Source organism: Aquarana catesbeiana, linkage group LG11 (assembly GCF_042186555.1).
Source record: "Aquarana catesbeiana isolate 2022-GZ linkage group LG11, ASM4218655v1, whole genome shotgun sequence".
NCBI classification, from domain to species: Eukaryota; Metazoa; Chordata; class Amphibia; order Anura; family Ranidae; genus Aquarana; species Aquarana catesbeiana.
The window spans coordinates 113,054,275-113,076,486 of record NC_133334.1 but is presented as its reverse complement, the minus strand read 5'-3'; the positions used below and the strand labels follow the sequence as shown (position 1 = coordinate 113,076,486).

The 22,212-nt window shown below is 48.1% G+C and overlaps 1 protein-coding gene across 1 annotated transcript; it reads right to left on the bottom strand.

The window, feature by feature from the left end:
- Positions 1 to 16,948: 16,948 nt before the first annotated feature.
- Positions 16,949 to 21,008, bottom strand: LOC141112266 (uncharacterized). The gene is made up of 2 exons (XM_073604901.1): positions 20,685 to 21,008; positions 16,949 to 18,131 (listed from the first exon to the last, which is right to left on the bottom strand). The coding sequence occupies exons 1-2, from the start codon at positions 20,869 to 20,871 to the stop codon at positions 17,152 to 17,154; spliced, it is 1,167 nt and encodes a 388-aa protein (XP_073461002.1). The 5' UTR covers positions 20,872 to 21,008; the 3' UTR covers positions 16,949 to 17,151.
- Positions 21,009 to 22,212: the final 1,204 nt, after the last annotated feature.

Below are 22,212 nucleotides of genomic sequence, written 5' to 3'. Positions count from 1 at the left end.
TAAGTGGTTTGTTACCGTATTGGTATGAATAAAAAGAAATGTCATATAGAGTAGACCCATCACTACAGTATAGAAGTACCGTATATACTCGAGTATAAGTCGATCCGAGTATAAGTCGAGGCCCTAATTTACCACAAAAAAATGGGAAAAACTTACTGACCCGAGTATAAGACGAGGGTGAGAAATGCAGCAGCTACTGTAAGTGGAAAAAGAGGGTCAACAATGCCCATCTGCAGCTGTATACCTCCCTGTGTCCTGTGCATGTGTCCTGTGCACATGTGCATGTGTCCTGTGCATATGTCCTGTGTATATGTGCATGTGTCATGTACCTGTGTCCTGTGTATATGTGCATGTGTATATGTGTATATGTGCATGTGTCATGTGTCCTGTGTATATGTGCATGTGTCATGTGTATATGTGCATGTGTCATGTGTCCTGTTTATATGTGCATGTGTCATGTACCTGTGTCCTGTGTATATGTGCATGTGTCATGTGTATGTATCCTGTGTATGTATGCATGTGTCATGTGTATATGTACCCGTGTCCTGTGTATGTGTCCTGTGTATGTGTGCATGTGTCTGTGTGCATGTGTCTGTGCATGTGTCTGTGTGCATCCTACCTGTGTCCTGTGCATGCCTCCGTGTGCCGCTCTGCACTGATCAGCGTGTGCTATTACTATTCGGCGGCCATTCACTGTTCAAAAGCCGCGCCTCCTCCTCGTCCATGATAGGCAGAAAACTCCATTTCCCAGCAGTCAGCGGTCAGCCTATCACGGACATTCTCTCATCCTCATACCACGGACGAGGATGAGAGAATGTCCGTGATAGGCTGAACACTGACTGCCTATCACAGACGAGGAGGAGGTGCGGCTTTTGAACAGTAATTGGCCGCCGAATATTAATAGCACACGCTGGCCGCCGTCTGCCTGCATGACAGGCTGATCATGTAGGCAGATGGCGGTGACTCAAGTATAAGTCGAGGGGGGCACTTTCAGCCCAAAAAAAAGGGCTGAAAAATTTGACTTATACTCGCGTATATACGGTATATTGTGGAGCATATCATCAAGGTGAACAGAATGAAAAAATAGGGTGTCTATATAGTAAGAATAGGGAAGAGGAGATGAGATTCCTGAATTCAGGTGAAATTAATGAAAACTAGAGTAAAGAAATATTAGTAATGCTTGTTATAGAGGAATTTAAGAATAAATCAAGAGCTTGCTATGTATTTACCCATGTGGCTCCTAATGGGATATGAACCCAAAATGGAGTGCAGTGTGGGACTGCTGAGAAAAGGTCACTGAAGGGGAACAAAAGGAAGAGAGGGCGGGTAGTCGCTTAGGCTCTAAGGAAAGGGGCTTGCCCCGAAACGCGTCAGCCGTTGCCGCATCTACTTGATGTCCGGTCCCATTTTATCCTGGTGTTTGTTACTGCAAACCTGCAGTCCATGTCCATGCCTGTATTTCAAGCTCGTTTGTGAGTATGTTTCTTGTTATTTCACTTTTTAATAAACGCTAACAGTGGTAATGCGCTAGGTCGGTGCCCCCTCTCTTCCTTTTGTTTCCTCTTTGCAGTTTTTGAATGCCCAACATTCCGAAGAGGGCTGCAAGACGCCAGATACCACTAAGCCTACTGGCCTTAAATCACACACTGGATATCTACAAACTTGAGCGCAGGAGAGAGATTTTTTCTCTTTTGGTTATACACTGAAGGGGAACTGCAGGGTAAGCCCAGCGGCCAGGGTCCCACCCAGTGTCACACTGGCATGACAACAAAGGAGAGACAGCACAGCAGCAGCCGGACCTGCTCACCATGTGTCATCCAAGCTGAAATAGCACGCGCCAGCATGAAGGGACGCCCACTGGGCGTCGCACGTATGCAGTGGAAGGTGTGGCGCCGATGCACGGTGAAATCGCCCACCCAATCCCCCATCCCCATAATGTGTGGGAGGGAGGGGAGGGGGAAGGCATGCAGTGTGCATCGCAGCTCCTGTGCAAACAAAACACCGATCAACCTGTCGGCTTCAGAACACACTGAACCAATTCAGCTCAAGGAAGTAGAGACAATTACAGCAGCAGTGTGTCCATCAAAATCAGCTGTGTTCAATGTGGTATATGGTAACTTGACCACTACGAGTCAGATACAAGGAAGTGAAGGCTCTTGAACCACACGCACCTCCATCCCTAATCAGTATCAAAGAAAAAAGGGAATATTTGGGACTTTAAATGAGACACAACGGTGAATATTGCACCTCCATCCCTGGTTGCTTTTGCAAAAAAGAGGGGGGGGGAGGGGGGGACTTTAGATGAGGTGCGTGGGGTAGAGCCAGACAAAATCATATACATATGTAAAAAATTGTATTCTTTATTAGATCAAAGATAGGGCATGGATCAACCCATATAAACGCATGATAGCACATTGGCATATAAAATACAAAGTATCAACATACATATTGAGGATAGTCACCAACATGACACAGAAAGTAAATATTATACATCACAGTCCCCCAAATGGAGTAGGCATAACATTATATCAGGGTGGTAGAGCAATATGGTATGGATTTTAGGGGGACCCCACGCAATTTTTTTTTTCAATTTTGGTTCGGGGTTCCCCTTAATATTCATACCAGACCCAAAGGGCCTGGTAATGGATGGGGGGGGGAACCCATGCTCTTTTTTAATTAGTTTTTATCTATATTGCCGAGACCCGACATTTCATTACAGCCACGATTTGTTTTTAAATGACAATTTTTCCTTTATAAATGTCATTTTGCTGTGATACTCTTCTAAACATGGAAAAAATGCACCACTTTACAGGCATACTATAGACACCCCCCAGGCACTATATGAAAAGGAATATTTCATTTTTATTGTTTCACTTTAAGCATTAAAAAAAAATCACTGCTCCCGAATAATGGCTCCCGGCCGTTTAAAAAAAAAAAAATTGCATTGATACATGTCCCCTGCGGCAGGACCCGGGTCCCCAAACACTTTTTATGATAATAACTTGCATATAAGCCTTTAAAATTAGCAATTTTGATTTTTCATGTTAGTGTCCCATAGACTTTAACAGTGTTCCGGCGGCTTTCGAATTTGCTGGCGAACAGGCGAACACTCAATGTTCGAGTCGAACTTACATTCGACTCGAACATCGGGGTCATCCCTAAAAATATGACACCCTTACACTCAAAATCACTAATCTATGCAAGGGCATTATACAGAGCGTCAAACACCTCCCAAACACCTGGCTGAGAACGCTAAAGAGAAACACCATAAAAAAAGAAGATGACCTCATCGCCAAGAAATTAGGAAAATTCAAAAGAGATCTCAATGACTACAGCACAAACAAAATGTTTTGTTGGAAAAAATCCAAACATCTCCTCCAGACAACATCCTGACCGTTACTCGGCCAGTTCCGACCAGAACCTTTGTTGCCCATCCCACCCACTCCTGCTATCCTATCTCAGGACCCACAGTTCAGCCTTCATTGATATCTAATACCTGTCCCAAACCCAAACCGAAACGTCTTACAAAACCATGTAACCACCTTCGCTCCACCTATCCAGCCACAGCTAGCCCCATTCCACCCTCTAACATTTCATGTACCATTCTCGGTTCAGCTACAGATTCAGCTAAACCACCTGTGGCCAACCCAGACTCCAGCAACAAATCACCCTGCCCAAGCACCGGTGTCACCACCAATGAAACTACCAACATCAGATTGGAGACATCATGCAATTAATGCCCACCCATCCCCCCACTTCCCATCCAGACGATTTTTTAGACCTATGCCCCCCATCCAGCATTTTGAAAAGAAAACATGCAGGAGAGGAAAGGGGGGGGGGGGGGGGCAGAGAAAGACACTCCAAAAGAAAAAATGCAGAGACTAATAAAAATCTTCAACCTCTTCTCACACACCTTGTCGCCACAAGACCCCTCCCTCCTCAGCAAGGGTCTCACCATAGGCATGCACACCCTAATCACTACTTGCAGATTCCCCCTACTGCCCAGGCTTCACCCCCTCTTTCAACTTTTCCCCCAGCAGTGATGCTGGCGTCCCTCCTCTCCTCTCCATCCGGTTGCTGTGGAGGATGTTTCAAAAGGGTGGGGGGGGGGGGTGTGTAGTAAATATGTAATTTACCTGCCCCCTCCAATTCTAAATGAACACGGGGAGCACACTCACTGTGTTCATTCATAACTGAAGCATAGTAAACGTTACTATGCTTCAGTTTGTGAATGAACAGGAAGCCACTCAGCACAGATCACTTCCCATTCATTCACTGCCCCGTGCAGCTGAGACTGCAAAGAAAGGCATGTGTGTTTGAGCTTTGGGTGCACACCCTAATACAATAGGCTGTGCACACCTATGGGTCTCACCTTTACACCCACCACCCACCCCACCCCATTCACATTATTCAAAGATCTAAACAAATTCATCAGGGACCTCACAGTGAAGAGGTTTTACAACATACAATTTTCCAAAAACCTGCATCTCCCAGAAGATGGCAAAGAACCCCCACACCAGGATACCCCACTGCTAGATCTCAGTGATCTTTCTATCATCAATAACCTGGCAGAACTTTATGATGAGAGCCATTTCTCAGAAATGGATTGGCTCACTCAGTATTTCCCTACCTCCCCCCCCCAGTTCAACATACCCACTTCAAATCAAAATCAATATTCAACCCGGTACACAAAAAAGGTCCCTACATACACACCTTTTATCAGGTGGTGTATGCAGACCTCATCAAGATACGCCAAACCAACCCGAACTCCAAGAAAATATCCAACCTATCCAAGGCTGAACGAACAGCACTAGACACTCTGGCCAACAACGAGGACATCATCAAAGCTGCAGACAAGAGTGGAGGTATTGTAATTCAAAATAAAATGGATTACATAAAGGAATCCCTGAGACTGTTGTCCTGTTGTCAGAAACCAACACCTACTCTAAGTTAACTCAGGACCCTCTGCCCCGTTTCACTCAGGAAGCTACCACATTAGCCAATAGAGCCCTCTAGGAAGAAATTATTTCCAAACCAGAGTCCTCTTTTCTCATTAAAAATTTTTACAAAACTCTGTACTTTTACCACCTGCCGAAAATACATAAAGATATCAATAACCCACCAGGACGGCCCATCTTTGCTTCAATGGAAAGTGTCACCAGTGCTTTTCCATGTATGTGGATCACTTTTTACAACCTCTGGCACAGAATCTTCCATCATACATAAGAGATGGTACACATCTACTGGACATGTTATCATTCTACTCATGGGAACCCACGTACATATGGGCATCCCTGGATGTCACCTCCCTTTACACGTCCATTCCCCATGATGTAGGTCTGATGGCAGTAGAACACTTCCTATCCACCGATCCACTTTTCAACCCACGACAAGCCCACTTCATACTTGAGGCAACAACTTTTCGCCTCAAGCATAATTACTTTGAATTTACTAATACTTTACATAATTACTTTGAATCAGTTCTATCTACAAACCCATGGCACTGCCATGGGGGCAGACTTTGCCCAAGCTACGCAAATCTAACGATGGATTATTAGGAACTCCACCACATCAAACACAACAATCCCTTTGCTGCCAACATATTTTTTTACGGGCATTACATCGATGATGTAATAATCATCTGGGATGGCACCATGGAGAACCTCACACAGTTTGTTTCCCATTGTTATCACAACAACTTGGGACTCTCTTTCACCTTTGTAGCGGACCCCGACAAACTGGCCTTCTTGGATCTAGAACTCAACCACAGTGGCACACAGATGCCCCCAACTACGTGAAACCCACTGCAGGAAACTCATACATACACTACCAGAGTTGCCACCACCCCAGCTGGAAGAACAATATCCTCAAGAGCCAGTTCCACAGGATCCGACGCAATTGTACCAGAGATGAGAATCATCATCACCACCGAAGGCCTGAAGGTGTGATTCATAGAGGCCATCTCTGGAGGTTTGCCTGCTGTGGAGCATTTCAAACGACTCTGCCAGCAGGAGACTTTCTGGATATATTCCCTCAATTCCCTCTCGCCAGGGGGACTCAATGAGGAGTTAGACGCATACACCTTGTTATAACAGATCACACGCCCAGTTCTGGCTTGTTTCTCCCACCTCCTTCCTCCCTTCCCCTTAAACCTGTCTCACCCACCCAAAACAGGTCTGTCTCTGCTCTACCGGTCAGGAGTGGTATAGTAAATATATTATTTTCATTATATATATATATATATATATATATATATATATATATATTGTTGTAAATATTTTATTATATCTTTTAATGTGACAACACTGAAGAAATTACACTTTGCTACAATGTAAAGTAGTGAGTGTACAGCTTGTATGACAGTGTAAATTTTCTGTCCCCTCAAAAATAACTTATCACATAGCCATTAATGTCTAAACCGCTGGCAACAAAAGTGAATACACCCCTAAGTGAAAATGTCAAAATTGGGCCCAATTAGCTATTTTCCTTCCCCAGTGTCATGTGACTCATTAGTGTTACAAGGTCTCAGGTGTGAATGGGGAGCAGGTGTGTTAAATTTGGTGTTATCGCTCTCACTCTCTAATACTGGTCACTGGAAGTTCAACATGGCACCTCATGGCAAAGAACTCTCTGAGGATCTGAAAAACAGAATTGTTGCTCTACATGAAGATGGCCTAGGCTATAAGAAGATTGCCAAGACCCTGAAACTGAGCTGTAGCACAGTGGCCAAGACCATACAGCGGTTTAACAGGACAGGTTCCACTCAGAACAGGCCTTGCCATGGTCTACCAAAGAAGTTGAGTGCACATGCTCAGCTTTATATCTAGAGGTTGTCTTTGGGAAATAGACATATGAGTGCTGTCAGCATTGCTGCAGAGGTTGAAGGGGTGGGGGGTCAGCCTGTCAGTGCTCAGACCATATGCCGCACACTGCATCAAATTGGTCTGCATGGCTGTTGTCCCAGAAGGAAGCCTCTTCTTAAGATGATGCACAAGAAAGCCCACAAACAGTTTGTTGATAACAAGCAGACTAAGGACATAGATTACTGGAACCATGTCCTGTGGCCTGATGAGACCAAGATAAACTTATTTGGTTCAGATAGTGTCAAGCGTGTGTGGCGGCAACCAAGTGAGGAGTACAAAGACAAGTGTGTCTTGCCTACAGTCAAGCATGGTGGTGGGAGTGTCATGGTCTGGGGCTGCATTAATGCTGCCAGCACTGGGGAGCTACAGTTCATCGAGAGAACCATGAATGCCAACATGTACTGTGACATACTGAAGCAGAGCATGATCCCCTCCCTTCGGAGACTGGGCCACAGGGCAGTATTCCAACATGATAACTGTCACGGATTCACACCCCACGGCGACTAACCAACCGCGACGTGCGTTCCGTGACCGGGGTATATGAGGAACTAAGGGAATAAGGGGGAACTTATACTGCGCATGTAAGACTGGCTGTAGTATTTTCACAGCCTGCACTACCTTTGGCCACCACTAGAGGGAGACTCCACTCCAATCCAGCTAGCTGACCACACACAGGCAGATACAAATCTTACATACAATCTGGTGCACTCTAAGGGTTGGGGAGCAATCTAGCAATTACTGCACACTTCTAGGATTCCTCCAGCTATCCTGCAAGCTTGAACCCCGGTGTTAATCACTCTTCCCACTGTCCCCACACCCACACACCAGACACACAATAAACGATAGCCTGCCACCACCCAACAGTTTGTCCGCAGACTGGTCTGCTGAGCCACCACACACACAGATCTCCACCTGGAAGATCTGTTAGCTTACAATCTGCATGCAATCTGCCAACACACAGTGCAATTGCATACCGATTGGTACGCAACTTAAACCGAGTACTTAGGCACTAAAATACAACAACCTCTCCAGAGATATGAGTCCTAGCTTAGTACACAGAAGTCACTTATTAATTTTATCATTTAATATCCCAAAAGTGGGCAGTGCATATACGATATACAAAGAAAAAGGAGTTACGAAAAAAGATACAAAAAATGCAGAAAGACACACAATTGGCAATTTGCTATGAAAATAAAAAGGGATAAAAACAGAAATAAACTTTACCCAAGTCTATTCGTTAGTAGAAGCATACTGGAACATGTGGGAACTCCCCAGTTTCGAACTGGCTTCGTGGAAGAACAATGTCCATATCTCAGGCTACCCAATTTATTGAAATATGGATGCGGGCTGGACTTTAGCCCTTGGCCAATCAACCCTGGGGGGTGTTCCTGTCTCAGCCCACAAATGTTTTGTGTTCTGAAATGACCAGAGTCAAATTGGCCCAGAACGGCACTGATTGCTGGGTCATGGATAGGATTTCCGATACCAGCGCATCATGCCGATCGCAACAGTACCAATCACTGCCTGCCTGCCGCAATCAGGCGCCATATAGCGGTTTTGTGTGGTTCTTCAGGATTCCACACCTGCTAAACATACAGAGTTACATGTACACGTAACCCATCAGGTGTACGATCAAAAGGAATTATTTTCATCTCTCTGCCGTTAATATTTTAGCTTTTATGAGAAATAAAATAGGTTCCTTAGATTTCTTGATATTAATCAAAGCTTACAGACTGTCCGGAGCCTTGTGAATGCCCCCTGCAGATCCGTTTGGCCAAGATGACTAGCTGTTTTCTTTGAGCCTCAGGAAGGTGGCAATCTATGTTTACTCTAATGGGAACTTTTATTGGCATCTAGGTGTCACTTTGATCCTAGAAAAAAAAACTATCCCTGTCCTTTTCAAATGCTAATGAAAGAACATATGTGCATGACTGACATAGAATACTGTATTTTTAATAACCCAGAATTAAACTACATCTACATTTACACTACTACAGATCACACCACATCTAGTTAAGGCAAAACTATCCTACGCTTATATTTTCGTCACATCTCCCCCTTCCAGATGACGCACAGCTGAGCCTAAACGGGTCAGCTAACGCGTCTGCATGGAAGATTCCCTAAGATGGGGGTGAAGGTTCCCCCAACTGAAGCTTGGCACCACCGACATTTCAGCCTGTCCCTTTGCAGATAGGAGAGGGTGACCGCACCCCTCTCTGACTGATCCTAACGGGTCTGGATCAGGATTGGCCAGTAGATTGCCCTGCGGATCCACTTCATCCACTGGCCACTGACTACCTACTGAAAGGGTACAGGCAAATTTGTCATTGTGTGTTGTCAGCATTCTCAGCCATTGGCCCTGGCCATCTGGTGGTACTCTATGAGCTACCACACCCAGATGTTTGAGCCTGGCATAAGGCCATCCCTGGGTGATCTGGGCCTGGTTCCATGACCTGGGTACCAGGGCCTCCACTCTTTGGCCTGTCTCCCACACTTTTTCTCGTTCTGCCTCAACAGAAGGCCTGCCAGCACAACCCCTGAATTCCTCTACGCTGACACCAAACATATCAGCCTGTAGGAACTCAGTGCCATCAGCTGCAGCCTCTGAGAGAGCAGATTCAGATGGGGTCAGTTTTCCCCCATAATCCTGTGGTTCTTCCCCTGTTATGCACAGCAACGAATCCTCAATCATGATACTCATAGCTGTGGGGACAGAGGATAAAGCCACAAAACACTTTATTCTGCCAGGGGTCATCCTTTGACCCGTGTCACACTTCCCTACTCTGTCCTCCTCAGCAGAAGGCCTGCCAGCACAACACCTCAGTTCCTCCGGGCCAACATCAGACTTATCAGCCAGAAAGTACTCGGTGTTGTCAGCTGCAGCTGCTGAGATGGTAGGCCCTGATGGGGCCAGATTTTCTCTGTCACCCTGTAATATTCCCTCAGTGACACACAGCAATGAATCCGCAATAGCAGTACTCGCAACTGTGGTGACAGAGGAGAAGATCACAGAAGACTGAATTCCAGGGGGGGTTGTCCTTTGACCCACATCCCATACTCCTACTCCATCCTCAGCAGAGCATCTGTTGGCACAACACCTGAGTTCTTCTGGGCTGGCAACAAATGTATCATCCCCTAAGAACTCAGTGCTGTCAGCTGCAACTGCCAAGGGAGTAGAGTCAGATTGGATCAGATTTGCCCCCTCACCCTGTGGTCTTTCCTCTGTGATGCACAGCCCAGAATCCACAATGGAAGTACTGGTAGCTGTGATGGCAGAGGAGCAGACTACAGAAGACTTTGCCTCACATAAGGTTACAAGCACACCTTGCTTGTCCGTACCAGGATCTACTGAAACACAATTTGCCTTTTCAGCAGGTACTTCAAAACATTCCTTTTCTTTACATGTGGTTACAGAGTCACAGTCCTGTTCCCCATACACCCTCATCCCGCCATCCCCAACTGGCAGTCCATCAGCCAGACCTCTGTACTCCTCCAGGCTGATGTCAATTTTAACAGCCTCAGGGGACTCAGAGTGATCTGCCACAGACGCCAGGGAGACAACAGTGTGAGGGGACCTCAGGCCTGCTTGACCAAGTTCACAAGGGTCCGACCCAGTTGGATTGGGCCCTTTCACAGACAGTCCCTCTGTAGCAGTGGGCAATAACCAGTTCGGGGCAGCCCGGTGGGCCCCGGGAGTCACCACTGCAGCAGAGGGAATGTCTGCACAGCACAGATCATGACTTTTTACATCACACAAAACATTATCAATTTCAGAGTTCATTCTGACTTTAGTTTCCTCTCTGGGCCTTGGCTCCAGAAACCCATTAGGGCCTGGACCTGGCACACAGTCACTAGTCCCCTGACCCTCCCCAGAGTTCCCAACGTGCACTGAGTCACCCAACAGTACTTTACGTGAATCCGGGGCTTCAGGTGGAGATGCAGGTTTCAGGGGGGATGAATTTGGCTCATAGCGGGCTACCAACTGCACCCGGTCAGTACCCAATAGTACATTACTGGCATCTGCTATGCCTACTTCTCTCACTTTGCTTTTTGATCCTCTGAGCAAAGCAACACAAGCTGTTGGTAACACAGGGATGACTCCTCCAACCCCTGTGATAACTGTGGCTTTCTTTGGGACCACATCCTCATGGCTCCTCGATCCTGAAAGAGCTAGGACATCCGTGGATCCCGTATCTCGGAGTCCGACTGAAACATTATTACCTGCGGTAACCAGCTGCAGGGTATCCGCACGGCCTCCTACATTTGTGGGATCTGCTCTGCCCACTTCTTTCACTTGGCTTTCAGATTCCTGGTTCAACGAAACACAAGCCATAAGCATGACAGGGATGGCTCCTCCACCTCCTGTGACAACCATGGCTTCCCCTGGGATCACATCCTCACAGCTCCTCAATCCTGGAAGAGCTAGGACATCCTCTGATCCCATAGCTTTGAGTCCAACTGTAACACTGTTACCTGCGGTAACCAGCTGCAGGCTATCCGCATGGCCTCCTACATACGTGGGATCTGCTCTGCCCACTTCTTTCATTTGGCTTTCAGAGTCCAGGTTCAACGAAACACAAGCCATAGGCACGGCAGAGATGGCTCCTCCACCTCCAGTGACGACCATGGCTTCCCCTGGGATCACATCCTCACAGCACCTCAATCCTGGAAGAGCTAGGCCATCCTCTGATCCCATACCTCGGAGTCCGACTGTAACGCTGTTACTTGCGGTAACTGGCTGCAGGTTATCCGCTCGGTCTCCTACATTTTCCCCAACAAGCAACACAGTAGGGGGTGCACTTTTCACACTTGCTGGTGGGCTAGGCCTCCTCCTCTTTGGACAAAGGCTCGAGTAATGTCCACCTTGGTTACAGACAAAACACTTCAAGGTTTCCACAGATGTAGGTCTAGTTCTTGTAGTTCTTGATGCAGATGGAGGTGATGTTGCATTTCCATGCTGGATTTGGGTACTGTTCAGTTTGTGCTCTCTCCCTCTTTGCTTCATCTGCTGTAGTGATTTCTTCCGCTGAGAGGGTTTGAGAACAGAATCATGCTGTCTCACACAGTCATCTGGAATGGCACAGTCTCTGGGTTTAGATGCCATGGTGAACTGTTCATGGTCATCCTCTATCAACGCACATAAAAGTTGGGTCCTCGTCTTGCCGACTGTACTGATGCCTCTTAGCTCACAGAGGTCAATCGCGGTCTCTTCGGATTGCCTCTTGTACCAGCATATCATCTCGTGGGTTACCATCTCCAAGTTTTTTTGCCCAAATAAAAGATAGAAAAGAAAAAACAAGAGGGGGTGGGGAGCAAATAGCCAAGTATGTCTTCTACAAAACAAAAATTATGCACTGAGTGAGCTTCTGTAGGTCAGTTGCTTCTAACAAGCTTCCAACCTTTAGTACATAGGTTAAATGAATAAACCATGTACTAATGTACTAAGCAAATCCCACCGCTGCCACCAATCTGTCACGGATTCACACCCCACAGCGACTAACCAACCGCGACGTGCGTTCCGTGACCGGGGTATATGAGGAACTAAGGGAATAAGGGGGAACTTATACTGCGCATGTAAGACTGGCTGTAGTATTTTCACAGCCTGCACTACCTTTGGCCACCACTAGAGGGAGACTCCACTCCAATCCAGCTAGCTGACCACACACAGGCAGATACAAATCTTACATACAATCTGGTGCACTCTAAGGGTTGGGGAGCAATCTAGCAATTACTACACACTTCTAGGATTCCTCCAGCTATCCTGCAAGCTTGAACCCCGGTGTTAATCACTCTTCCCACTGTCCCCACACCCACACACCAGACACACAATAAACGATAGCCTGCCACCACCCAACAGTTTGTCCGCAGACTGGTCTGCTGAGCCACCACACACACAGATCTCCACCTGGAAGATCTGTTAGCTTACAATCTGCATGCAATCTGCCAACACACAGTGCAATTGCATACCGATTGGTACGTAACTTAAACCGAGTACTTAGGCACTAAAATACAACAACCTCTCCAGAGATATGAGTCCTAGCTTAGTACACAGAAGTCACTTATTAATTTTATCATTTAATATCCCAAAAGTGGGCAGTGCATATACGATATACAAAGAAAAAGGAGTTACGAAAAAAGATACAAAAAATGCAGAAAGACACACAATTGGCAATTTGCTATGAAAATAAAAAGGGATAAAAACAGAAATAAACTTTACCAAGTCTATTCGTTAGTAGAAGCATACTGGAACATGTGGGAACTCCCCAGTTTCGAACTGGCTTCGTGGAAGAACAATGTCCATATCTCAGGCTACCCAATTTATTGAAATATGGATGCGGGCTGGACTTTAGCCCTTGGCCAATCAACCCTGGGGGGTGTTCCTGTCTCAGCCCACAAATGTTTTGTGTTCTGAAATGACCAGAGTCAAATTGGCCCAGAACGGCACTGATTGCTGGGTCATGGATAGGATTTCCGATACCAGCGCATCATGCCGATCGCAACAGTACCAATCACTGCCTGCCTGCCGCAATCAGGCGCCATATAGCGGTTTTGTGTGGTTCTTCAGGATTCCACACCTGCTAAACATACAGAGTTACATGTACACGTAACCCATCAGGTGTACGATCAAAAGGAATTATTTTCATCTCTCTGCCGTTAATATTTTAGCTTTTATGAGAAATAAAATAGGTTCCTTAGATCTCTTGATATTAATCAAAGCTTACAGACTGTCCGGAGCCTTGTGAATGCCCCCTGCAGATCCGTTTGGCCAAGATGACTAGCTGTTTTCTTTGAGCCTCAGGAAGGTGGCAATCTATGTTTACTCTAATGGGAACTTTTATTGGCATCTAGGTGTCACTTTGATCCTAGAAAAAAAAACTATCCCTGTCCTTTTCAAATGCTAATGAAAGAACATATGTGCATGACTGACATAGAATACTGTATTTTTAATAACCCAGAATTAAACTACATCTACATTTACACTACTACAGATCACACCACATCTAATTAAGGCAAAACTATCCTACGCTTATATTTTCGTCACATCTCCCCCTTCCAGATGACCCACAGCTGAGCCTTAACGGGTCAGCTAACGCGTCTGCATGGAAGATTCCCTAAGATGGGGGTGAAGGTTCCCCCAACTGAAGCTTGGCACCACCGACATTTCAGCCTGTCCCTTTGCAGATAGGAGAGGGTGACCGCACCCCTCTCTGACTGATCCTAACGGGTCTGGATCAGGATTGGCCAGTAGATTGCCCTGCGGATCCACTTCATCCACTGGCCACTGACTACCTACTGAAAGGGTACAGGCAAATTTGTCATTGTGTGTTGTCAGCATTCTCAGCCATTGGCCCTGGCCATCTGGTGGTACTCTATGAGCTACCACACCCAGATGTTTGAGCCTGGCATAAGGCCGTCCCTGGGTGATCTGGGCCTGGTTCCATGACCTGGGTACCAGGGCCTCCACTCTTTGGCCTGTCTCCCACACTTTTTCTCGTTCTGCCTCAACAGAAGGCCTGCCAGCACAACCCCTGAATTCCTCTACGCTGACACCAAACATATCAGCCTGTAGGAACTCAGTGCCATCAGCTGCAGCCTCTGAGAGAGCAGATTCAGATGGGGTCAGTTTTCCCCCATAATCCTGTGGTTCTTCCCCTGTTATGCACAGCAACGAATCCTCAATCATGATACTCATAGCTGTGGGGACAGAGGATAAAGCCACAAAACACTTTATTCTGCCAGGGGTCATCCTTTGACCCGTGTCACACTTCCCTACTCTGTCCTCCTCAGCAGAAGGCCTGCCAGCACAACACCTCAGTTCCTCCGGGCCAACATCAGACTTATCAGCCAGAAAGTACTCGGTGTTGTCAGCTGCAGCTGCTGAGATGGTAGGCCCTGATGGGGCCAGATTTTCTCTGTCACCCTGTAATATTCCCTCAGTGACACACAGCAATGAATCCGCAATAGCAGTACTCGCAACTGTGGTGACAGAGGAGAAGATCACAGAAGACTGAATTCCAGGGGGGGTTGTCCTTTGACCCACATCCCATACTCCTACTCCATCCTCAGCAGAGCATCTGTTGGCACAACACCTGAGTTCTTCTGGGCTGGCAACAAATGTATCATCCCCTAAGAACTCAGTGCTGTCAGCTGCAACTGCCAAGGGAGTAGAGTCAGATTGGATCAGATTTGCCCCCTCACCCTGTGGTCTTTCCTCTGTGATGCACAGCCCAGAATCCACAATGGAAGTACTGGTAGCTGTGATGGCAGAGGAGCAGACTACAGAAGACTTTGCCTCACATAAGGTTACAAGCACACCTTGCTTGTCCGTACCAGGATCTACTGAAACACAATTTGCCTTTTCAGCAGGTACTTCAAAACATTCCTTTTCTTGACTATTGGATAACAGATGTCTATTAAACATTACCCAACCATTATACTCCTATTCCCAATAATGAGACCACACCAGCTTCTGGAGTATAAAACAAAGGCCGTAGCAGCCTACTTTATTAACTTAACATAAAATTATATTATCAAAAATATAAAACTTCCGTCATCAAGAAAAACAAACATCTGTTATGCAACCTGGATCAAAAAGAACGTTGGTCTGAGCAATAGCTTTAGCAAATCCATCTGATGGCCATAACAACTATAGCACTGCAGCCCTCAACCAAAAATCTCCAATAGGCCTCAAGCCGACAAGCTGGCTCAGAGACTGCCGTGACTGCAGTGCCCCATATCACTTCCCGGCTAACCGGGAACCAAAAAACCTCCGGACCCATATCAACGTTGGATCCCCACTCTTACTTTTTAGCCATCTTCCTTCCCTTGCCCAGACCAACGCCCGCCACTGCCACGACAATCTCTCTTCTTTCACCTGTTGACAAAAGAAAAACCACAAACCCAACGACAATACCATAACTTATTACTAGGGAGGGTGGGCGGGAACTTTCCACGATCTTCTGCTATCCCTCCCAGAGCGGGAAGCCCTTTTAAATGTCCCCTCCCCTAATTCTCCCTCCCCCTCGGCTCCACCATAATCCTCAAACATTAACCCTTACCCTGTTCCCACTGTCATGTTCGCCCTTTGCCTACAGCATTGCATGCTGTTGCTCCAGGCTTTTCTTGACTATTGGATAACAGATGTCTATTAAACATTACCCAACCATTATACTCCTATTCCCAATAATGAGACCACACCAGCTTCTGGAGTATAAAACAAAGGCCGTAGCAGCCTACTTTATTAACTTAACATAAAATTATATTATCAAAAATATAAAACTTCCGTCATCAAGAAAAACAAACATCTGTTATGCAACCTGGATCAAAAAGAACGTTGGTCTGAGCAATAGCTTTAGCAAATCCATCTGATGGCCATAACAACTATAGCACTGCAGCCCTCAACCAAAAATCTCCAATAGGCCTCAAGCCGACAAGCTGGCTCAGAGACTGCCGTGACTGCAGTGCCCCATATCACTTCCCGGCTAACCGGGAACCAAAAAACCTCCGGACCCATATCAACGTTGGATCCCCACTCTTACTTTTTAGCCATCTTCCTTCCCTTGCCCAGACCAACGCCCGCCAAAGCATCCCAATAGTAATACCTTACTCTTGGGTGCTCCTCCACACCCGAATAGCTCGCTGTATACCGTCTTGTATGCCCAAAGCCCACAAATCCGTCCCCACCTCATTAAGATGTACCCCATCTCGTCTTAAGTACCTCCATGTCTCGAATTCCAGTTCCATATGCCTGATTGCCAACCCTCCACAACTAACCACAAATTTACTCACTTCCCTATTAATCTTCTTCCTAGCTCTATTCACCCCCTCCACTGACCTGGCCATTCTCCAACACATGCGTGCAACCATGTCCGACCAGACAATGATCATTTTTGGAAATTCCTTCCCTAAGCGCCAGACGTCAAATTTAATGTCTCGCGTAATGTCTATCATTGAGCGAATACCAAGATCATTGCCGCCCACATGTATTACCAGCACATCCGGAGGGCCCTCCCTGTTTGCATAACGTTGTACCTCCTGAACCAACCTGCCCCACAACATCCCCGGTATACCAAACCCTTTTAAGTACACTTCCCGTCTATCAAAACCTAACTGCCTACCCTCAGGTCGGGCGTCTCCCCTCCGAGCCCCCCAACACACATAAGAATGGCCCATAATCCAGACCACTCTTGGAGCTGCACCTGAAATTAAAAGAAAACAAACCATTCTCAACATTGACCAGTTAACTACTGTCCCACCGGCCATAAAACCACAAAAACAACCTAACTCCTTACAATCTTACCGCTAGTTGAGGTCGCACATAAGATTGAAATCTGTTAGACTCCCACCGCCCAATCCGTTTTATTGTTTCCACATCCATACCCAATCTGGCCGCCTCTGTTGCGGCACCTATCCGGAATGAATGTGATGAAAATTCCCGCTCCTCAAGTCCCAGCCCAAGCAAACATTTTCTAAAAACAGCAATAAACTGAAAACGCGATAACATATCTCCATTTGCATGTATCAATAAAGGGCCCTGACAGTCCGGCCTCACTTTCAAAAATTCCCGTACTGCACCCACTGGGCACTGAGGGGATCCCAGGATGGAATAAACTCGCACCATCCTGCCTCTCCCCTCCTGATCTGTCTTTGACTTCCGTAGGAATATCGATACCCCGTCCTCCTCAAGTGTAACCTCTTTACAACCAACTCCTCCTTGCACTGTTTTTGAAGGGCTAACCAACTCCCCTATCCTGAATGCCCCAAAAAATGCTAATACAAAAGCTACCTTAAACAAGCTAACTTCGTAATCAGACGAACAGACCCCCCTCAATTGTTCCACAATACCCCCCAGTATCTCGAAAGTTACTGGTCTCCTTGAATCGCGCTGAACCGCCGCCCTCCGATAACCTTTCAACGCCTGTCTCACCCAAAAGTCCTTGGTGAAGTCGGGCTGCCCTTGTAGCTTAAAAAGGAAAGCTAAACCAGCTAGCTGTATACTGATCACAGATACCGACGCACCCTCGTTAAATTTTCTTGCCAGATAATACAGTAATAGCGAACGCACTCCTTGCCCTACAAGTTCCTCCCTCAACGCTCGCCCAAAGGACATCCATTCCTGCCAAACCCTATTGTATGCTGCCCAAGTAGCCCCACTTACCGACCGCTTAATCCATCCCTCGACGACTCCAGTGCAATCTCCCACAGCCAGTCTGGACAAGGCACCCCCTGTTGCTCCGCTTCCGGCGCCAACTCTCTGAACCTGTCCCACTGGAAGCGAGACAACGCATCAGCAATTACGTTTTCCACCCCCGGTAAGTGAACAGCATGAATGAAGACATTCAGTTGTAAGCATCTTAACACTAAGTGTTGCAGCATCCTAATCACCGGCGGAGATGACGCCGTGACCCTGTTTATCACTTGCACCACCCCCATGTTGTCCCCATGAAAACGCACTTTCAGATCCCTGAACAATGCGCCCCATAACTCAACTGCCAGTACCACTGGAAACAGTTCCAGCAATACCAGGTTCTTCGTGAAACCCTCTTGTACCCACGATTGAGGCCATGGACCTGCGCTCCATCGCCCTTGAAAGAACGCCCCAAAACCTGTTGATCCAGCGGCATCAGTGAATAGTTCCAAGTCAAAATTGCTGACTGGACCCGACATCCACATTGCCCTACCGTTAAAGGATTCCAGAAAGGTATTCCAGACCCTGAGATCTTCCCTATGTGTTTTAACTAAACGAACAAAATGAGTTGGGGATTTGATCCCACTCGTGCTGGCCGCCAGCCGGCGACTAAACACTCTCCCCATCGGTAATATGCGACAAGCAAAATTCAGCTTGCCCAAAACCGATTGTAACCGTCTCAGTTGTACCTTTTTCAGACCTATCAAACCTGCCACTTCCTTCCGCAAATCTTCCAATTTCTCCTCAGGCAATCTGCATTCCATCGCATCCGAATCTAATACAATACCTAAGAACGTGATGACCGAGCAGGGTCCCTCCGTCTTATCGGCTGCTAATGGAATGCCAAATTTTTCTGCTATGTGCTGTAGTGACGCTAGTAGCACTGCACAGACTCTAGAATCCGCCGGGCCAATGCATAAAAAATCATCCAAGTAGTGAATTAGCGAATTCACTCCGGATACATCCCTTACTACCCACTCTACAAAGGAGCTGAATTGTTCGAACAGCGCACACGATACCGAACAACCCATCGGTAGGCATTGATCAACGTAAAATCCCCCATTCCAATGACACCCCAGTAACCGAAAACTCTCGGGGTGCACTGGCAGGAGTCGAAAAGCTGATTCCACGTCTGCCTTTGCCATCAACGCCCCTTTTCCGTAGTGGCGCACCCACCTCACCGCAGCGTCAAACGACGTATACGTCACTGAGCACGCTTCTTGGTCAATGGCATCATTCACGGATCCCCCTTTTGGGAAGGATAAGTGGTGAATGAGCCTAAACTTATTGGGCTCTTTTTTGGGCACCACCCCTAGAGGTGATACCACCAAATCCGCCACTGGCGCCACTGGAAAAGGTCCGCTCATTCTACCCAATGCAACCTCCTTCTGTAGTTTTTCCAAAACCACTTCCGGATGTTGCAAGGCTGACTTTAAATTTTTGGGTACTGGGGGGACAGCTGCTAGATTGCATGGAATCCTAAATCCTACCGTAAAACCTTCTTCTAATAGCCGTGCAGCTTGCCTGTCAGGGTACTTACCGAGAAACGGTCGCATCCTTTCCACCATCACCGGAGTCCTCCCTTTTGTTCCCAGCTTCTCCCTGACGACCTTTTCCTTGCTTAAAACACCTGGATGACGGATGTGTTCCCCCGCAGCCGGAGCATTCGTGTTTAAACTTACATGATCCTCCGAACCTGCAAACCCCGGAATTGTACTGCCAACAGACCCCTTTTTTGTTTCCAGCCGCATGTCCCTGGGTTGACGGTCCACCGGCTCCCCCCTGAAAAAACGGATTCGGTGCCCTCGCCGTCGTCATCAAACGCATCCACAGACTGATGTCCTTGTGGTCCCAACGTAGTTCCGGGCGCACTGCTCTCCGCTGCCTGAACTGTTCGTCGTACCTCAACCATGCCGTACCCCCATATACTCTATACGCTTCCCCGATTGCGTCCTGATAGCAGAAAAGCGCCGAACAATGTTCCGGCTGTTTTTCCCCTATCACACTAGCCATGATTGCAAACGCTTGCAACCAATTCGTAAATGTCCGAGGTATCAGCCTATACCTCCTCTTTTCCTCGTCTTCCTTTTTGGAATCATCCGGCTTGACTCTATCGAGGTTGAATTTTTCCAAGGGCAGTAATGAAAATATTTCAACATACTCACCCTTCCATAATTTTTCCCGAACCTCCTGTTTCAGGTGAGCCCCCAACGGTCCTTCGTAGCAGACGTACACCTCGCAGCGGGCTGCGTCCGCCAACCTAACAATATCTTTTCTCGCCGCAGCCTCCCCTGACTGCGCCGCCTTGTCCTTCCCCTGCGCTGCTACGCTCGCCACGGCCTCCTGCGCCGGCACCGCGACATCGGCTGCAACTGTAGGTATGGCCCCCCGCCCTGCGTTATCTAATTCCTTTTCCGTCTGCGGTACCCATGCAGCTATTGGCCCCCCCGCCGGCTTCTCTGCTGCCTCCAGCCTCTGCACAAGCTCCTTAATTCCTATCAAAAAACCCAAAAATCCCGGAGCACCTCCCCCCTTGTCAGTTCCTACCCTACTTTCCACCGAACTTCCAACCCCAGCTCCTGACACTGTTGCATTATTTAAACTAGCATTTGCAGTATCATGTGTTAACTCACCGGGCTGCATAGGTGTCGCCCCATCAGCCGACCGTCTGCTTTCTCCTGGCCCCATCCTCCTGTGCAGCTGGGCCGTCTCCTCTTCCGATCCGGACATCTCTTCTCCCTCGCTCCGACCCGCGTCTTCTTCCGCATCAGATACTGGCCCGCCCGGGACGTTGACCGCGGCTGCCGCACTACCCGCCATCCTTTCCTTCCTCCGCGCAGCGAATCCGCCCGTTGACTTCCGGACAGCCTTCCCAGGACCGGTGTGGGCTACCGCAGTCCTGCCGGCCTCCGCTCTGGTTGGTAGTAATCCAGTCCTGTTCCTCCCGCTATCCTGCCTGTCCCCTGCCGAAGTGCTGGAAGGCCCAGGGACAACTGCAGGCGTTGCATTGGCAGCGATGGCGGAGCTCACCGCCGTCTTCCTGGGGGCGGGGCTTGCGCTCCCCGCGCGTCTGCCACTATTGGGCCTATCTCCTGTCCGTCCTCCTGCTGGGATCCTCTCCTGTCCTGTCGGGGCCGCCCGCCCGCTGACCCGCTCTCTTCCCGCCGATCGTTTCGCTGGTGGGCCCCCCTGTACATTTGGCACCATGTTACCCGGGTGCCGCTGTGAATTAGTAACGCGGTCCGGTGAGAACCGCTCAGGCGGTCGGGAGCGGCGCGCTCTGTGACTGCCTCTCTCTCCCTCCCTAGCTGGCGCGCTGGGAGCCCGGATCGCTGCTGAGATGGTCTCCTGCAGCCATTCCGCCCCCCGCACCGCCGCTTCTTCCCTTAACTGGGACATGAGCCCTTCTAAGTCAGACATGGTGTGGCACTGACCTGCTCCCTGAACTTTCCACGATCTTCTGCTATCCCTCCCAGAGCGGGAAGCCCTTTTAAATGTCCCCTCCCCTAATTCTCCCTCCCCCTCGGCTCCACCATAATCCTCAAACATTAACCCTTACCCTGTTCCCACTGTCATGTTCGCCCTTTGCCTACAGCATTGCATGCTGTTGCTCCAGGCTTTTCTTTACATGTGGTTACAGAGTCACAGTCCTGTTCCCCATACACCCTCATCCCGCCATCCCCAACTGGCAGTCCATCAGCCAGACCTCTGTACTCCTCCAGGCTGATGTCAATTTTAACAGCCTCAGGGGACTCAGAGTGATCTGCCACAGACGCCAGGGAGACAACAGTGTGAGGGGACCTCAGGCCTGCTTGACCAAGTTCACAAGGGTCCGACCCAGTTGGATTGGGCCCTTTCACAGACAGTCCCTCTGTAGCAGTGGGCAATAACCAGTTCGGGGCAGCCCGGTGGGCCCCGGGAGTCACCACTGCAGCAGAGGGAATGTCTGCACAGCACAGATCATGACTTTTTACATCACACAAAACATTATCAATTTCAGAGTTCATTCTGACTTTAGTTTCCTCTCTGGGCCTTGGCTCCAGAAACCCATTAGGGCCTGGACCTGGCACACAGTCACTAGTCCCCTGACCCTCCCCAGAGTTCCCAACGTGCACTGAGTCACCCAACAGTACTTTACGTGAATCCGGGGCTTCAGGTGGA